The sequence below is a fragment of the Chanos chanos genome, chromosome 12 (genome assembly GCF_902362185.1).
Source record: "Chanos chanos chromosome 12, fChaCha1.1, whole genome shotgun sequence".
In the NCBI taxonomy this organism is placed as follows: domain Eukaryota; kingdom Metazoa; phylum Chordata; class Actinopteri; order Gonorynchiformes; family Chanidae; genus Chanos; species Chanos chanos.
Window position 1 is genome coordinate 21,961,417 of NC_044506.1, and position 15,271 is coordinate 21,976,687.

The following is a 15,271-nucleotide window of genomic DNA, read 5'->3' on the forward strand; positions in this document are numbered from 1 at the left end:
CTATTCTTTAGGCCGTCTCTCAGTTTCTCTTATCTGTTTCTCAATCACTGATGTTACCCCTTTCGCTGTAGCCAAGGGGTCCCTGGAGACGGCTTTACCATGACGACGGTGCCTTCCTGTCGCCTTGCTGCGTGACCCTGGCCACTCCCTTCCCCTCCCACACAGCCTCCCCACTAGGTCCCGCGTCGTATATGGCGACAACATTAGCATCACAATGGGCTCCAGGAAGACGTTGCAGGAACTGGACAGCATGGCCTCCTTGCGCCAGCTCACATTTTCGTCCAGCACGAAACCCACCACGTGTGAGGCGTTGTAAGGCGCGTAGCAGACCACGAACACGGCCAGCGTGGAGAGGGCTACCGCCAACACCCGACGCTTGCCCCCCGCGGGCAGGCAGGAACGACCCACCAGAGCCAGGCAGCGCAGCGTGCAGAAGGCCGTGATAATCAAAGGCACCAAGAAGAGCAGCAGGGCCATCTCCAGACGCAGCGGTACCAGGAAGTCCAGCTGCTCTCGCGTGAAGTTCTCGTAACACTCAGAGGTGTTGTGATGTACCGACACCGAAACGAAGTGGCCTCCGCCCTCAACTGCCAATCCCAGGCCCAAGTGGAGCAGCACTATCGCCCAAAGCCCGCCACTCACCAAGCAGGAGATTCGGGTGCGTCGGTACAGCTTATAGCTGATGGGAAAGGCGATGCTAAGATAACGTCCGACGGCCACGGCAGAGAGGAACAGCCCGCTTCCGTACAGCGAGGCAAAGAGGAAGAAGTTGTAGACGAGGCAAAGCTCGTTTGGCAACGCCCAGTTCTCCCGTACCGTCTCCAGGGTCTTCACCGGCATCCAGGCCACCAGTGCCAGGTTAGCCACGCACAAGTTCAGGGCGTAGACTACATTAGGGGTAGCTCCGCGCTTATGGGCTTTTCGGGCATAAATGAAGAGCACCAGCAGGTTAGCTGGAAGCCCCAACAGGAAGGTGAGAGAGTAGACGATCAGAAAGACGCACTGAAACACAATCATACTCATCCTTTATGCCCCAGTGCCAGGTCACCCTGGTGAGAGTTTGGTTATGCCAGTATAACCTTCGTTTACACCCCTTGTGTCCGCCTTGTTTCACAGAAGCTGTTCCGAAACCGTCCTGCTACCAGCTAAAGCCCGGGGAACTGAGTAAACACCTGTTTCATCAGCCACACACATAGAGGGAGAAGACAGATAATGGATCTGCCAGTGACAGGGATGGAATAGCTGACTGACTGTGTGTGTGTGTCTGTGTGTGTGTGTCTGTGTGTGTGTGCGCGCGCAAAAAACGGAGAGAGAGAGAGAGAGAGAGAGAGAGAGAGAGAGAGAGAGAATGTGTAGAGAATGTGTGTGTGTGTGTGTGTGTGTGTGTCTGAATATGGTTGTGCTTTTGTGACTTCAGGGGCCTGGCCTTGATGTCCAAATGGACGCGGTGGTGTCTGCTCAGGCAAACATAACGTGACAAGATGGCATTTTACAGGGGCCTCAGAATCGACTTAATTGCCCTGACAGCAGACAACAATACACAGGTTGTATCAGGCGCCTTTAGTGAAATGATTCAGAATAATTGGACTTTTCAGGAAACTGTGCCCATCCAGCCATGGTTCTGGCTGACTGAGAAGTGAAGGACTCAGTCTGTGGAGCTATAAAGCCACAGGAAGACTGTCATGCCTCACCTGTGGGCTTAAGGTTGACTGATAACAGCCATGACACGCAAGGGGTTAATCTAAAGTCTTTGCCATGGGTGGGACTGAGAGAGAGAGAGAGAGAGAGAGAGAGAGAGAGAGGGAGGGAGAGAGACAGGCTCTTAAAGAGAAAATGGTGGCTGTCAGTAAACAGAGACATCCATGTAGGTTATTCTTGTTGGTTATTCTTGTTGGTGTGTGTGTGCGTGTGTGTGTGTGTGTCACTGAATTGCAGTCATGTGAGTAGAGGAAGTGCATAATGAAATTAGAAGGTTTTTTACTCTCTGCTCATCGGGTAGGATGCAGAACTGAAAAACTACAGCGCTTAATAAAATAAAAGTGTGTTGCCAAAGGTACATTAAAACAAACCCCTGTTCTATAATCTCTTCAACACTGTCGTAATTTCTGTAAAAAAAAAAAAAAAACGTGCTCTGGCACAACAGAGAAAAACTCAATCTAAAGCTTAACAGTAAATAAGCTTTTTATTTTCCTCAAGTACATCAATTTATCTAACACTCCACAACATTAAATCTATTCTAAAACATGTCTATGTACACAGGGACCAAAAAAGCAACAGTTCCGGACTTGACAGATATCGAGTTCTCGGCTGTGCCAGTAATTAGCATTTGTATTATTTCCAGTACAGCGGCTGTTGTGAGGAGAGCTAAGGACAGTTTGATGAAACAAAAGCATCATCGACAAAACCCTCCAGAGCCTCAGCATTCACCAGACGATGCCTGAGACAAACAAACTTATTTAGATAGATTAAAGCCACAGCTGGTGCAGTAAAACTGCTTCCTGTTTGAAGAGGCCCTTTCCTGTGGGTTTATGTGTTTGCCTGCAGTTATTTGTTTAGTGTTTGTGGAGTATGTGAGTAAGTGTTTTCCATAGCTTTATCTCATTCACCATAAAAAAAAAAGAAAAAGAAAAAGAAAAAGAAAAAAGACAGAGTGCACGTCCTAAAAGGCCATATTGCCACACTTCAAAACTGGATTCTCTAGTCAAAAACAATGGAAAACAGCATAAAGACATAGAATCAGTGAAAGGTTAATGAGAAAAAATCTGTCTGAGGGAAGTTACATTAATCAGAGTCACATTTACTTTTGAGAATCATTATTCGAACACATAGAGATCTGCACTTGATGTGTATGACTGTAGCTGTCCATTCCTCTATCATTCATTTGTTTTCAGTAAACGTCTAAAATAAAAAGTATAAACTCTCACAAAGATCAGAAAATCTGTGATAAAACAAAGACAAAAAAATCAATCCACACAACATTTTTTTTTGTTGCTGTATACACCGCTTTGTTGAGAATCTCTTTTGTGGGACAGATGGTGGAGCAAACACACTGGCATTCACAGAAGGGAAATGTGGTTTTGCTGTAAAAATACAGAGGTTAATAACTGGGGTTATAAACCTAGGGTTATTAACACATAGCTCCCTTTTGGGCTATGATCTGACATGGAGTAGGCTGGTTAGACTGAGTTAAAACTGACATGGTCCAGGTTTGGGCAAGATTAGACTGGTTTTAGGTAATGCTGGATTAGGTGGGTTGAGTTGGGCCGGATGGCATTAGACAGGGGTTGGGTTAAACTGGGCTTTATTACATTTACACTGAGCTGTGTTCTGGTTTGGTTCCGATAAACTGGGTTGGGTCAGTGTGCCAGATCATGCCAGCTGCAGGGTGTGTCTCCCACTGGAGTTCGTCAGGGGCACCACAATACTCTGTGAGCTCTCCGCTTGGACAGCTACAGTGAGACGTTGACGCGTCTCGCGGCTACGGCATTCCAAAGACAGAGCGTCCTTCTTCCGCGAGAGATCCTCGGCCATACGGGCCTCGTGCTGCCGCAGAGACTGTAAGGAATGCCTGGATGGGACGGGGAATAACAAAGAGGAGGTGAAAAACTCCGTTGGCTTTACATGACTCCAAACAGCAGGGTGTAGGACACCTGCACAGCAGGTAGTGAAGACTCGCTGACAGATGTAGAGATGGGAGGTTAACTCACTGTGCCTGGCTCAGTTTGTTCTTCAGAGCTAAAATGGTGGCATCTAGTTGCTTGGCCTCTTCCACCAACCCATACTGCACCTGGATGAAACCCAACAAATCAACAGGACAATCAATCAGAAGCAGTCATGGTGCTTCATACAGGCCAATCAGCAATCAGGACAAAACCAGTACTGGAGCATTAGACGTCACTGGCACTATTTTACTGTCATTTGATGAGCTCATACAGAATTCAGTCATCCACTAAATACGAATGACTCAGCATTTGAAAAAAAAATGAACTCTCGAACAGTCTTATGCTTTTGCCTTATTTAACATTACTGATCAGTTCAACATCACTGCTCCCATTAGTAGTGCTTCATGCTGTGGACTGAAGAATACCTCATCTCTGCACATGTCTATGCCAGGCCTTTTGGTTCTGTTCTCCAAACGGGTGTGAACCAGTTTCAGGGGACCCATCTTGGCGTGCAGTTCCTCTTCCAAACCACGGATGTCACTCTCCAGATCTGAGATCTCATCCTGGGCCTGAAAGAGGAATGTCCGCCCACAGATACACACACGCTTTTTCTTGACTCAGAATCAGTGATCAGTGTGTTTTTCCACACAAAGATCACCGGGTCATTTTCTTCACCAATATTCCAATTCTAATTCTACTTCTATTTGGAATCTGTAACAGGGGAACTTCACAGAAACTTAATGATGGGATTGAAAGTCGGGTCTGAATTGCCAGAATGCCAAGATTTGACAAATAATGTTGTAGTTTGTTAGCATTCATTTTTGTAGTCACCTCATGGCGGTGGCCCTGCAGAACAGGAAACATGTTGGAATTCAAGACTATGTGTACAAGGCGGTTTCAAACATGGTTATACAGTTGATAAGGTGAAGCTCTTTGTGCACTGGGATCAAAGCCTATTAGAGTATGAAAAGGATTGAGCAAGAGAGGAGGAAGATGGAGGGAGGGAGAGCAGGAGAAACTGCAGTTAGACTCACAGTCTTTAGTTGCCACTGCAGCTCATGGCAGGCTTGTTCCAGCTGGTGGGTACGCTTCCTCAGAGAAAACTCTGTGGCCAAACGCTGAGCCTCCAGCTCAATCTGCACCTGTACACACACACACACACACACACACATGCGTGCACACACAAACACATGCACGCACGCACGTGCACACACACACACACGCACGCGCGCGCAGGCACACACACACACACACACAAACACAAGCATGCGTCCACACACATGCATGTGCACACGCACACACACACGCACACACACACACACACACACAAGCATGCGTCCACACATATGCATGTGCACACGCACACACACACGCACACGCACACACACACACACACACACACACACAAACACATGCATGCATACATGCAGGCATGTGCACACACACACACACACACACACACATACACACAGACTTAAGTCTTAGTCATTGTGCATGATTCTTGTTGGCAAGACTTAAAGGCAAAGTAAAACAAGTCTAAGATGTCAATGGAGATCAGACAAGCATTGGATATTTGACTTGGTCCACATTTACCAAGCTAATCTATTTGGTAAATTTATTCATCTAATATTTGCCCTCATGCTTGATTTGGCATGTCAAAGAAACATTATATGGCTCATTGAAACCATTTAGTATAACAAATATTGGATTCCTTTTATCTTTCGGATTATGCTCAGGTCCGTGGCACCAACATACACACAGAAGGCTCATGATAACCTGCACCATGTATCCACTGACTAAAGATAAAGTGTCTGAAGAAGAATTTACCTCTTACACACACACACACACACACACACTCACACACACACACGTGCGCGCGCGCACACATCCTACCTGAACTCTGGTCATACTCATGTTTTCCCTCAGCTGCACAGAGGCCTGTATCCCCTCCAGTGCCTGAGTCACGTTATGATGGCTAAACTGCTCCCACTGCTGTGGGGTAGTGGATCTGCAACCACATCCCAGAATGACATACCCCCCCGTTAACCATCTCATTAATCACTGGGTCGCTGTACAGAGATGTTCACCTCTCAACTCTCAGGATCTTACCCATGAGGCACTCTGGTGGGGTTAGGTTTCAGGGAGATCTCAGGCGAGTCCACCGTGAGTGACAGGCAGGACGTGTCCACGTCCAGAGCTTCCATCTTGTTCTGGAGGTCAAGGGTCAGCTGATGACGGGCTTCCTGCAGCAGACTGTGTTTGAAAGACATCAGTTACAGACTGAAGAAAGAAAATGATCCCACTCTCACTGTTTACCAAGCTCAAAGTGATACAGCAATATGATAAAAATGTGTGCTCATCTTGTCCCTTCTCTGTACTGAGGAAGACGGATGTAAGGAAACACAGAGGATACAGCTATACAGTTATACAGCTATACAGTTATACAGCTATACAGTTATACAGTTATACAGCTATACAGCTATACAGTTATACAGTTATACAGCTATACAGTTATACAGTTATACAGTTATACAGCTATACAGCTATACAACTATACAGCTATACAGTTATACAGCTATACAGCTATACAGTTATACAGCTATACAGCTATACAGCTATACAGTTATACAGCTATACAGCTATACAGCTATACAGTTATACAGCTATACAGCTATACAGTTATACAGTTATACAGCTATACAGCTATACAACTATACAGCTATACAGTTATACAGCTATACAGCTATACAGCTATACAGCTATACAACTATACAGCTATACAGCTATACAGCTATACAGTTATACAGCTATACAGCTATACAGCTATACAGTTATACAGCTATACAGCTATACAGTTATACAGTTATACAGCTATACAGCTATACAACTATACAGCTATACAGTTATACAGCTATACAGCTATACAGTTATACAGCTATACAGCTATACAGTTATACAGCTATACAGTTATACAGCTATACAGCTATACAGTTATACAGCTATACAGCTATACAGCTATACAACTATACAGTTATACAGCTATACAGCTATACAGTTATACAGCTATACAGCTATACAGTTATACAGCTATACAGCTATACAGCTATACAACTATACAGTTATACAGCTATACAGCTATACAGTTATACAGCTATACAGCTATACAGTTATACAGTTATACAGCTATACAGCTATACAGTTATACAGCTATACAGTTATACAGTTATACAGCTATACAGTTATACAGCTATACAGTTATACAGCTATACAGCTATACAGTTATACAGTTATACAGTTATACAGCTATACAGCTATACAGTTATACAGCTATACAGTTATACAGCTATACAGTTATACAGTTATCCTGGCCTTTTCTGTTCTGTACTACAGTCTCTCTCTCTCTCTCTCTCTCTCTCTCTCTCTCTCTCTCTGCCTTTCTCTCTCCTTTCTCTCTCTCTCTCTCTCTCTCTCTCTCTCTGCCCCTCTCTCTCTCTCTCTCTCTCTCTCTCTGCCTTCCTCTCTCCCTCTCTCTCTGACTTTCTCTCTCTCTCTCTGCCTTTCTCTCTCTCTCTCTCTCTCTCTCTCTCTCACCAGAGCTGTTCAAAGGCCTGGTCGATGCACTGTTGGAGCGTCCGCTGCACCCTGTCAATCACTTCCACTTCCTTCTTTAAATCAGCCTCCACAGGGTCACTGACCAGCTCGTTGCCTTGACGACCCTCCCGTAAGGTCAAGCACTCAACCGTGACCTCCAAGGGGAGGGTCATTGCGGACAGAGCACGCTCAGTCTCCTCCTTTGACTAAAACACAAGCATTCAGGCAAAACACTTCAATGTACTACGATTACATACCATGACTTACAGAATGAAGAGCTATAATTTCACTCAGATCCTCTTGATTACTATTGTAACTTGTAATGCCAGGAAACCTGGGACACGTTGGCTGTCACATCAATAAAATATTTGTCTTTGTACTCCAAGGCTCATGCCATGTTCCACCGAGTACAATATGGCACATTTTTCCAGAATGATCTGGCTTCTTGACTAACCCGGGTAAGGGCGTCCATCTCTGTGTCCACTTCCTGTGCACAAGCTTCGAGGTTCTCTTTCCAGCGAGTGACATCTCTGATCCTGTCACTCAACGTACGACAGCTGGCATTTTCATCCCAGTTTGTCTGAGAGAGAGAGAGAGAGAGAGAGAGAGAGAGAGAGAGAAAATCATACTATCAAGAACTACTCATGACAAAATATCGGCCTTTTAAAAAACACAGCACATGCATCCCCCAGGCTACTCTGACATGCAACTTCAATGCTGAGTCTTATGAACTTATGAACTTATGAAAAGCTGAATGCCATTGGTGCTATTACTATAGTTACTCTACTTCTAATCTTACTGGGTTTTTTCCCCCCAAACAGCCCTTCCTATCAGCTTATGTATATTATTGGCTGTGTCATTATGTGGTATTTTGCCCTCATTGGCTATTTAAGGGGGGCGGGGGAAGTCCTCCAGTTTTCCCATTCATCGCTCTCTCGTCTTCTCACCTTACTAGCAGCCTCGTTTCGCAGAGTCGTTCCCGCCTGACGAATCTCGTGTGATAGCTGTCGTATGTGTTCCGCTCTGCCGGCCAGCTCTTGGATGTTATTTTCCCAGTCAGACACACTGTAACGTAAAGCTGGCTTCACGCTCATAGTGGCCATGTTTACCGCGTCTGGAATCGGAGGAACGACAACGATAAATCAGAGGCGACACTTCGTTATCACGAAGTTACAAATATGCCGTTCTGCGGCAGAGATGAGTACCTGGCCACTCAGAATGAATGTGAGTTCTCACTAATTAAGCCAAATGAACAAGACTTTAAATATCTTACTAAAATTGAGTAGTGTGCTGAAGGGACAAGTGTTCCTTTAATCTTGTAGAACAGATGGAGCCGAGACTGTGGCATCTGGCATCATTACCTTATCACACACTGAGGCAGAACAGCAATAACTGCTTGACCGTACAGTTTCCAGGACCGAACACGAGCCTGTAGCATAAGCAGAATGATTGTAGAACAACACTGCCACCTGTAGGTTATTTATTTTCTTGTATATCTTAATGTTAATTATGTCTTTTATTTGTGTACCACGTGCTACGTCGTAAAGTACCTCAGCTATTTTAATTTCGTTTATATTATTTGTCTAGTGCTTATCCTCTTTATAAAATATTTTTGTAATCTGCTTGAAGTTACTTTTTTTTTTTACTCAGGCACACTGAGTAGATTTTCTGTTGGTTAAAAAATATCATTAATCGTTCAAATGACAGGAGGAAGGTAGAACACGAGACATCTAATCGGTCTCTCTTCCTGAGATGGTTAGCTTCATGTACTCAGTCACTCTAGATGAGGTAATGAGAGAGAGATGGAAGAGGGAGAGCAGAGGGCTCTTTCGGAGTTTTGTGAAGCAGAATTCACGCACCAATGAATTGTAACCGAGTACAGACATTACAACAGTATTGATTCTTTACTTAGCAATACTTTAATTAGCAATTATTATTAATAAATGAGTATCAGCTCAACAGTAACGTCTGAATGGTACCATACGCTTTGTGGATATGGTTATGAGTGAGCCGCTTTTTTTTCCATGTTACTTTAGAATATTACATCTCAAAATGACCTCACAGTACATTAATACCGCTTTACATGGTTCTTTATACTGATGTATGACTTTATACTCCCCCGTCCCTTCATCGAACCTCCACCCCCCTCCCCCTCTCCATCGCACATCCTCTGGAAAGTAGACCCACCATTAAATGTAGGTAACTTTCATTCACTGGTCATCAGAACAAAATAAACTTACTTTTCCAGAAAACACGTCGTTTCATTGATGATCGCACACCATTTCAAACATGAAAAACGAAATTTCCAGCCCGATTCGTGTGGTACCAATGGGTTAACAAACACAATGACATTAATAAATACATAACAAATTCTTATTTGAATGCATTCTATTCACTTACCCTCAGTTCAGGAATTGCCCAGTGTGCGTTTGTGTGCTTGCAATTCTGAGAAGTTTGAAACGAGTCCGTGCAAGTGGCCGGTCTCCTAGTAACAGCGACACACAACTGTTTAGCCACTGCTACTTAATTATTAAAATACCATGGTAACAACAAGCGCCGAATGACGGAATATAGGGACGCATAGAACAGGGCTTTTCAGAAATTCAGCGTTCTCTTCCACTTTTCCGACAAGTCGAGCAGTTTCAAAGCAATTAATGCAGTATGACATAGGTTGAAGCCATGGGAACACTGCATTACTTATAATAAACACAGAATATCAAGTACATACAACTGTTCTGTCTAGTAAATCTAGCCATGCCTTTGAAAAGTATTAAATTTTACGTACGATACCTGACACAACATATTTTCGGACTTTTTTTTCTTCTCTGAAGTAAATTCAGTGAAAAATAGTTACGCAGAAGGTCAGCATTACAGTCCGTGTTAGTAGGTTATTTTATGCAGTTGTTTACAACTTCAAATACAGAGTTAAAAGAAAAAACTGTCATGGTTTCTGATACGCTCTCACATCTCACTTGGATTAATTTCCAACAGTGCAAACATTTCTTTTCATGTTAGGAGTTTGCAACTACCAAAGACAGTGTATTCCCCAAACAAGTAATCCAAGGGTGAATCGTCTAACTCCATCAGTAAACCAGACTCCCCGCTGATCTCAGGAGTAAAGGGGTTTATTTGTCGTGCAGAAACGAATGAGCATATTTATATCATCAACAAAGACACTTTGTTCTCACATTACCGTTCTCATGTTTCAACAGCATGAGTCCAGACACTGCTGTGACAGAAATAAAACGTAAGATGGACATGAGAAAACTCTGCTCTCTCTTCATTAACCTCCTCACCTTGACCAATGTAAAAACTAACCTTCATGTTCTTCAGAGTGGAAAACCATAACTATAGCTTTACCTCCCATTCCAACTCCTCCTCAGTAGTGCGCATGCTAGTCTATTTAGCTGTTCTGACTCTGACTCTGCCTAACTGTAGTTAAGATAAATTTACTGGACGGTACAGACCGTTAAGAGAACAATAGTTCCAAGACAGACATGATATTTAAATTTGGTCGACAAGGCAACCAATGAAATAAAAACTTTGTGTTTAAATGGCAAGAGAATTTGTGGTTACAAAAACAGTCAGAAGTAGACAATGATCCACAAAGGCCTTTTAATCCTGTGCAAATGATGCTTTAATTGTAATTTCATTTGATACTAACTATTTAAGTGTAAACACATACAGCATGCTCTGTGTGGAACAAGGAAGTCTTCTACAGTCACAATGTTTTCAGTCACAAGTGTTTTACTAGCACCCTGCTACCCAGTCACTGGAATTTGTCTTTAAGACTAAAATTAAACAAACTTAAATTATCTTATTAAAAGTCGCATTTATTTAAGTGTTGGTGTGTTGCCTTTCCTCCATAGCCAGCTATAGATAATCCATCTCGGCTGTTTCCAGGTGTTTTGTGATGTGGTCCAGTATGACTTTCTCATTGGCCGCCTCTTTCAGGTAGAAATGTGATCCAGGAAGCATGTGGACTGTGAATTCGCCACTTGTCATGTGTTTCCATGCTGTTAACCAACAACAGAGACAAGGACAAAATCAAAGCAGACAAAAAAAAAAAAACCTCAGTACAGGAAATACAGATGCAAATTTTACGCTCTAGAATGTGTATTCACAGAATGTTTTGCATGTTCTGAAATGAACCTGAACCCGTTCAGAATTCACTGTTACCCCTTTTCCACCAACAGTGAACGGGTTCTTGAGCAGGTTCCATTCAGGAATCTTTGAACCTTGGTGCCTTCTACCGAACCAGTCTGCGTTTCCACCAGTTTTGAGCGAAACCATTGTAATCAAGGATGCGTCATCAACGGAGGGCACTGCACAATGCACAATGGCAGTAAAGAACTGTTCGCACTGGAAAAACCAGCTGTCTTTCGGTTCCAGCTGGGAACCAACTTTTCAGGTTCCAAACCAATTTATTTTTGGTCGAAATGCTCTGAGCAGTTCAAAATTTGGTGCACAACCCAGAACGGAATCCATTCGCTGTTGGTGGAAAAGGGTTATGTGTGTGTATAGGCAGACAGGGGTCAGGAATAGAGCTGATATTAAGTGTCAGAGTGCCAGTGTATGAAACCATCCACTGCGTGTGGAGCTCTGACGGTGCCCCCTGAGGCAGACTCTCACACGACCCTGCGGTGCTCTGACCTTCTAAGTCATGTGGCAAATCCTCCTTTCCGTCAAAGCACGTGACCGGGCACGAGAGGAAGGGGACCTCTGGCTTGCTACACCTGTCACACAAACACAGAGATAAAGACAACCATACTGCTATTACATACCAGTCTAACAGAGACATAAACGACATACTAGTTATTAGTTTAATATTATTATTAATATGTGTATTTTCATCAGTTTCATCAATTTTTATCTTAAGTGTATCTTTGAACAACTATCAAAATATTGTTAGTTTTAGACAAATTAAGTAGATCCATGGTGACAATCTGTTTAGATTTATAGTGATAATCCATAATTTGAGTTGACTTTAACGGGTGTAAAAACTGTTTGATTTTAAATGTTCATTCAGTTCAGAGTCAGAAAGTGGAAAATCAAACCATGGTAAACCGAACTCACCTGTAGTTCTCTACAACATGTAAATCTGCTTTCAGTGCAGGTAGGAAGAGTTTCATCACTTCTGGATTGGCTATTAACTCAGGGGGCGTGCCCCCGATGGAGCTCATCCACTGGAGGAAATCATGATCTGACAGGTGGCTTCTCTTTGGAGCCTGCAGGCGCATCTCTGACTGGATGAGAGGGAGAGAGGAGCAAAAATATGATTCATATCCAAACTTTCAAATTTCTTCCATTTCAATCTCTTCAACGCATAATCAAAACCGTCTCAGGGTGTGCTGTGAAGAGGGAGGCTGGGATTCCAATACGTTTCACGGTTAAACTAACAGACGACACAAACAGTCATACAGTCCGTCTCCTGTCATACTCACATAGGGAGCAGAAGCACCAGACAGGAACACATGCACTGGCTCAAGCTTGTGTATTCTCTTCACATACTCAGCAAAGGCAAAGCTTGTCATGGCCCCAAAACTAAGACAAAGGGACGAACACGTCGAAAAAGGAAGTCATCACGATGACACATTAATCACTTGTACACTAGAGTGTTCATTTTTGAACTGCCATTAATTTGCATGAAGGTGTGACCATACATTTGTAAAGTATGTAAACTAGAATGATGTAAATCTAATAAATGTAAATCAGCCATTAACGATGCCAGGATCAAAAGCTGAAAATAAGAGCGACTTCCCTCTATTTGCTTGTTTGTTTGTTTATTCATTTTCATCTACCATTTTTTTTTTTTTACCTATGCCCAAAGAGGGCAAATGGTTTCTCTTTGAGCTGCGGAAGCAGCGCATCAGTGACCTCGTCCAGGACCTGCTGCATGCTTTGGAAGAAGGGTTCTTTAGCTCTCCCCTCCCTGCCGGGTAGTCGAACAGCATATACTGCAGGGACATGTTACAAAACGGGCTGTTAACTGAGTACAAAGAAACCGATAAACACAGTTCTGTGGCATGAAAGCAAGTTTCAAGTTTCAAGTTTCAAGTTTATTTAGAGCCCAATATCACTGTTTACAGTCTCAAAGGGCTTTACAGGCCACAACAGTCAACTCAAAACAGGCTGTTACATGTCACCTTTCAAAAAAAAAAAAGAAAAAAAAAGAAAGTTCATCCCTGTCAAAAGAGCCACTAGGTTCAAATAAAACGTCTTACAGAGCTTTGTATAAATTAGTTTGTTGGTCACTGCTACTTCCACCAGTCTGTAAGGCCATATTTGCAGTGCACACACAGCTGCCTGTGGTTTGCGAGGAGACAAACTGGATCTGTAGCTACTGGAAAAGGCTGGCACTCAGTGAACAGGCATCAAGAGACTTGAGTATCTCATATCCAAGCACTAGATTAAGTCACCAGCATGTGCCTCAGTATGTGCGTGTGTTAAAAAGTTCTGGTGAAATCTTAAGTGTCCCTTTGGCTGGTTTACATTTGGTTTTACTGAAAGATTATGATATGAAGTGTAAACTCTGTCACGCAGCACAAGATGGTGGTATGACCATGTCATAGTTACATGGAAACACGAGCACCTTCGATGGAGCTGGTCAGGACTTTGCCCCAGCGAGCATAATGGATAGAGCCGCCTCCTGCCCAAGGAAAACAGATCAGTCTAACAACCGCGTCAGGATTCCTACTGAAACAGTTTACCACCTTATCCATCTCACTGAAAGACAGAGAGAGAGAGAATTACACTTAGTATTTAGTGTAAAACTGCATTAGCACATTTGAATTTGTCTAATGCTGATACACTAATACATCTGTACTGACCACAATGGGTTTCTGCAGATTTTTTTGGCAGAACAAATACAAATACAGGACTTGTCCTACAATTCCTGCAATGTAAACAGGGTGATTACCAAAGTTAAACGAGGAACTGGTTTATAAAGGTAATCCAAGGAGACAACGGAGTGATGCTTAAATTAGTCACTAGTAAAGAAAAGAAAGAAGAAAAGAACAAACGTTAGACACATTTAAAACTGAATTAAAGGACAGATCTCATACAACTTTAGTATTTACATGGTTTGCCTGAATCACGGCCCCTCTGTTAATTTCCCTAATTTGAACTCCACTGCTATGTTGAACGCCTTAGAAAAGAACTTTGCGCGCTCGGAAAAGCCGTCGGATCAGACGTTCACCTGTTAAAGATGACGCATTATGCCAGCATGCAGAACCAGACAGCGCCGGAGCACAAGAATCTCTGGGATACGATACAACTTCCTACAATTCCGAAACTATCTTTTCTTCTCTGGTTCCCAGTATGCATGGAATTATTATACCGCCATCTGTTGACTGTAATATGGCTAGTATTTGATTGTAAGCACCAGCGCTTTAATTGAAATGAAACACTAACGTTTTTCTAACGTTAAAAAAATCATTCATTATTTTCATTGAGTGTCTATAAAGCTTCTGCCAAACAAATTCCAAAATTACTTTACTTTTTTGGCGAAGACCAAGCCTATGATGTAGTTTGGTAGAGTTGTGTCATTTGCGGTTAACATTTTAAAACTGTGTCAAGATTACACCACAGTACCACTCACACCTTGCTCCATTACACGGCTCAGTCTCCTTTGATCTCATTTTTGTGTGTGTGTGTGTGTGTTTATTTGTTGGATAGGATGAAGTATATAATATATAGTATATAGAAAGTATTAGCGCGCACACACACAATGACACAACTATGCTTTTACACAGTACAGTTGTGGCTTCGGCTGAAATGCTCTGAGTTTGGCTACTGATGATAAGAATCTGAAGGTGTAACCCTGTACATAGTTGTGGTCGTTCCGTACAGCGAAATATCATCTGTCCTGTCACAAAGCGATTACAACTCCGTGTCTGTCCAACCAAATACAATCTAAATCGAAGAACAGATGGTCCGTGTGCCCTTTAATAATTTCCTTCAGACTTATATGTTCATTTATCTTTAATGTTCTGAAACCGCTCATGAATTAACTATCA

General features: G+C 42.9%; 3 protein-coding genes across 4 annotated transcripts; all 3 read right to left on the minus strand.

Moving 5' to 3' along the window:
- Nucleotides 1-1,023, minus strand: LOC115824876 (free fatty acid receptor 2). The gene has a single exon (XM_030788600.1). The coding sequence runs from the start codon at nt 1,021-1,023 to the stop codon at nt 1-3; it is 1,023 nt and encodes a 340-aa protein (XP_030644460.1).
- Nucleotides 1,024-3,369: 2,346 nt separating this feature from the next.
- Nucleotides 3,370-8,356, minus strand: tekt2 (tektin 2 (testicular)). The gene is made up of 9 exons (XM_030789480.1): nt 8,201-8,356; nt 7,708-7,833; nt 7,254-7,459; nt 5,772-5,915; nt 5,556-5,670; nt 4,697-4,804; nt 4,088-4,231; nt 3,708-3,787; nt 3,370-3,568 (listed from the first exon to the last, which is right to left on the minus strand). Exons 1-9 carry the CDS (start codon nt 8,354-8,356, stop codon nt 3,370-3,372), a joined length of 1,278 nt encoding a protein of 425 aa, XP_030645340.1.
- A 2,528-nt stretch (nt 8,357-10,884) lies between these two features.
- On the minus strand, nt 10,885-14,530 carry olah (oleoyl-ACP hydrolase). 2 transcript variants are annotated; one of them, XM_030789158.1, is made up of 8 exons: nt 14,452-14,530; nt 14,173-14,242; nt 13,846-13,979; nt 13,072-13,210; nt 12,698-12,797; nt 12,330-12,499; nt 11,907-11,989; nt 10,885-11,269 (listed from the first exon to the last, which is right to left on the minus strand). In XM_030789158.1, exons 3-8 carry the CDS (start codon nt 13,973-13,975, stop codon nt 11,127-11,129), a joined length of 765 nt encoding a protein of 254 aa, XP_030645018.1. In that variant the 5' UTR covers nt 13,976-13,979; nt 14,173-14,242; nt 14,452-14,530; the 3' UTR covers nt 10,885-11,126. The 2 variants fall into 2 exon arrangements, with proteins under 2 accessions (XP_030645018.1, XP_030645019.1); XM_030789159.1 differs by lacking the exons at nt 14,173-14,242; nt 14,452-14,530 and adding an exon at nt 14,084-14,124.
- Nucleotides 14,531-15,271: the final 741 nt, after the last annotated feature.

Excerpts from the sequence above, each read along its gene's own strand:
- olah (XM_030789158.1), bottom strand. The coding sequence starts at position 13,975 with ATGGATAAGGTGGTAAACTGTTTCAGTAGGAATCCTGACGCGGTTGTT. Across the intron at positions 12,500-12,697 it reads CTGGTGCTTCTGCTCCCTAT|TCAGAGATGCGCCTGCAGGC; the intron begins GTGAGTATGACA and ends CCTCTCATCCAG. Across the intron at positions 11,270-11,906 it reads TTTGCCACATGACTTAGAAG|CATGGAAACACATGACAAGT; the intron begins GTCAGAGCACCG and ends GTTGGTTAACAG.
- tekt2 (XM_030789480.1), bottom strand. The coding sequence starts at position 8,356 with ATGGCCACTATGAGCGTGAAGCCAGCTTTACGTTACAGTGTGTCTGAC. Across the intron at positions 7,460-7,707 it reads AGATGGACGCCCTTACCCGG|TCAAAGGAGGAGACTGAGCG; the intron begins GTTAGTCAAGAA and ends CTTGTGTTTTAG. Across the intron at positions 4,805-5,555 it reads TGAGTATGACCAGAGTTCAG|GTGCAGATTGAGCTGGAGGC; the intron begins GTAGGATGTGTG and ends GTGTGTGTACAG.
- LOC115824876 (XM_030788600.1), bottom strand. The coding sequence starts at position 1,023 with ATGAGTATGATTGTGTTTCAGTGCGTCTTTCTGATCGTCTACTCTCTC.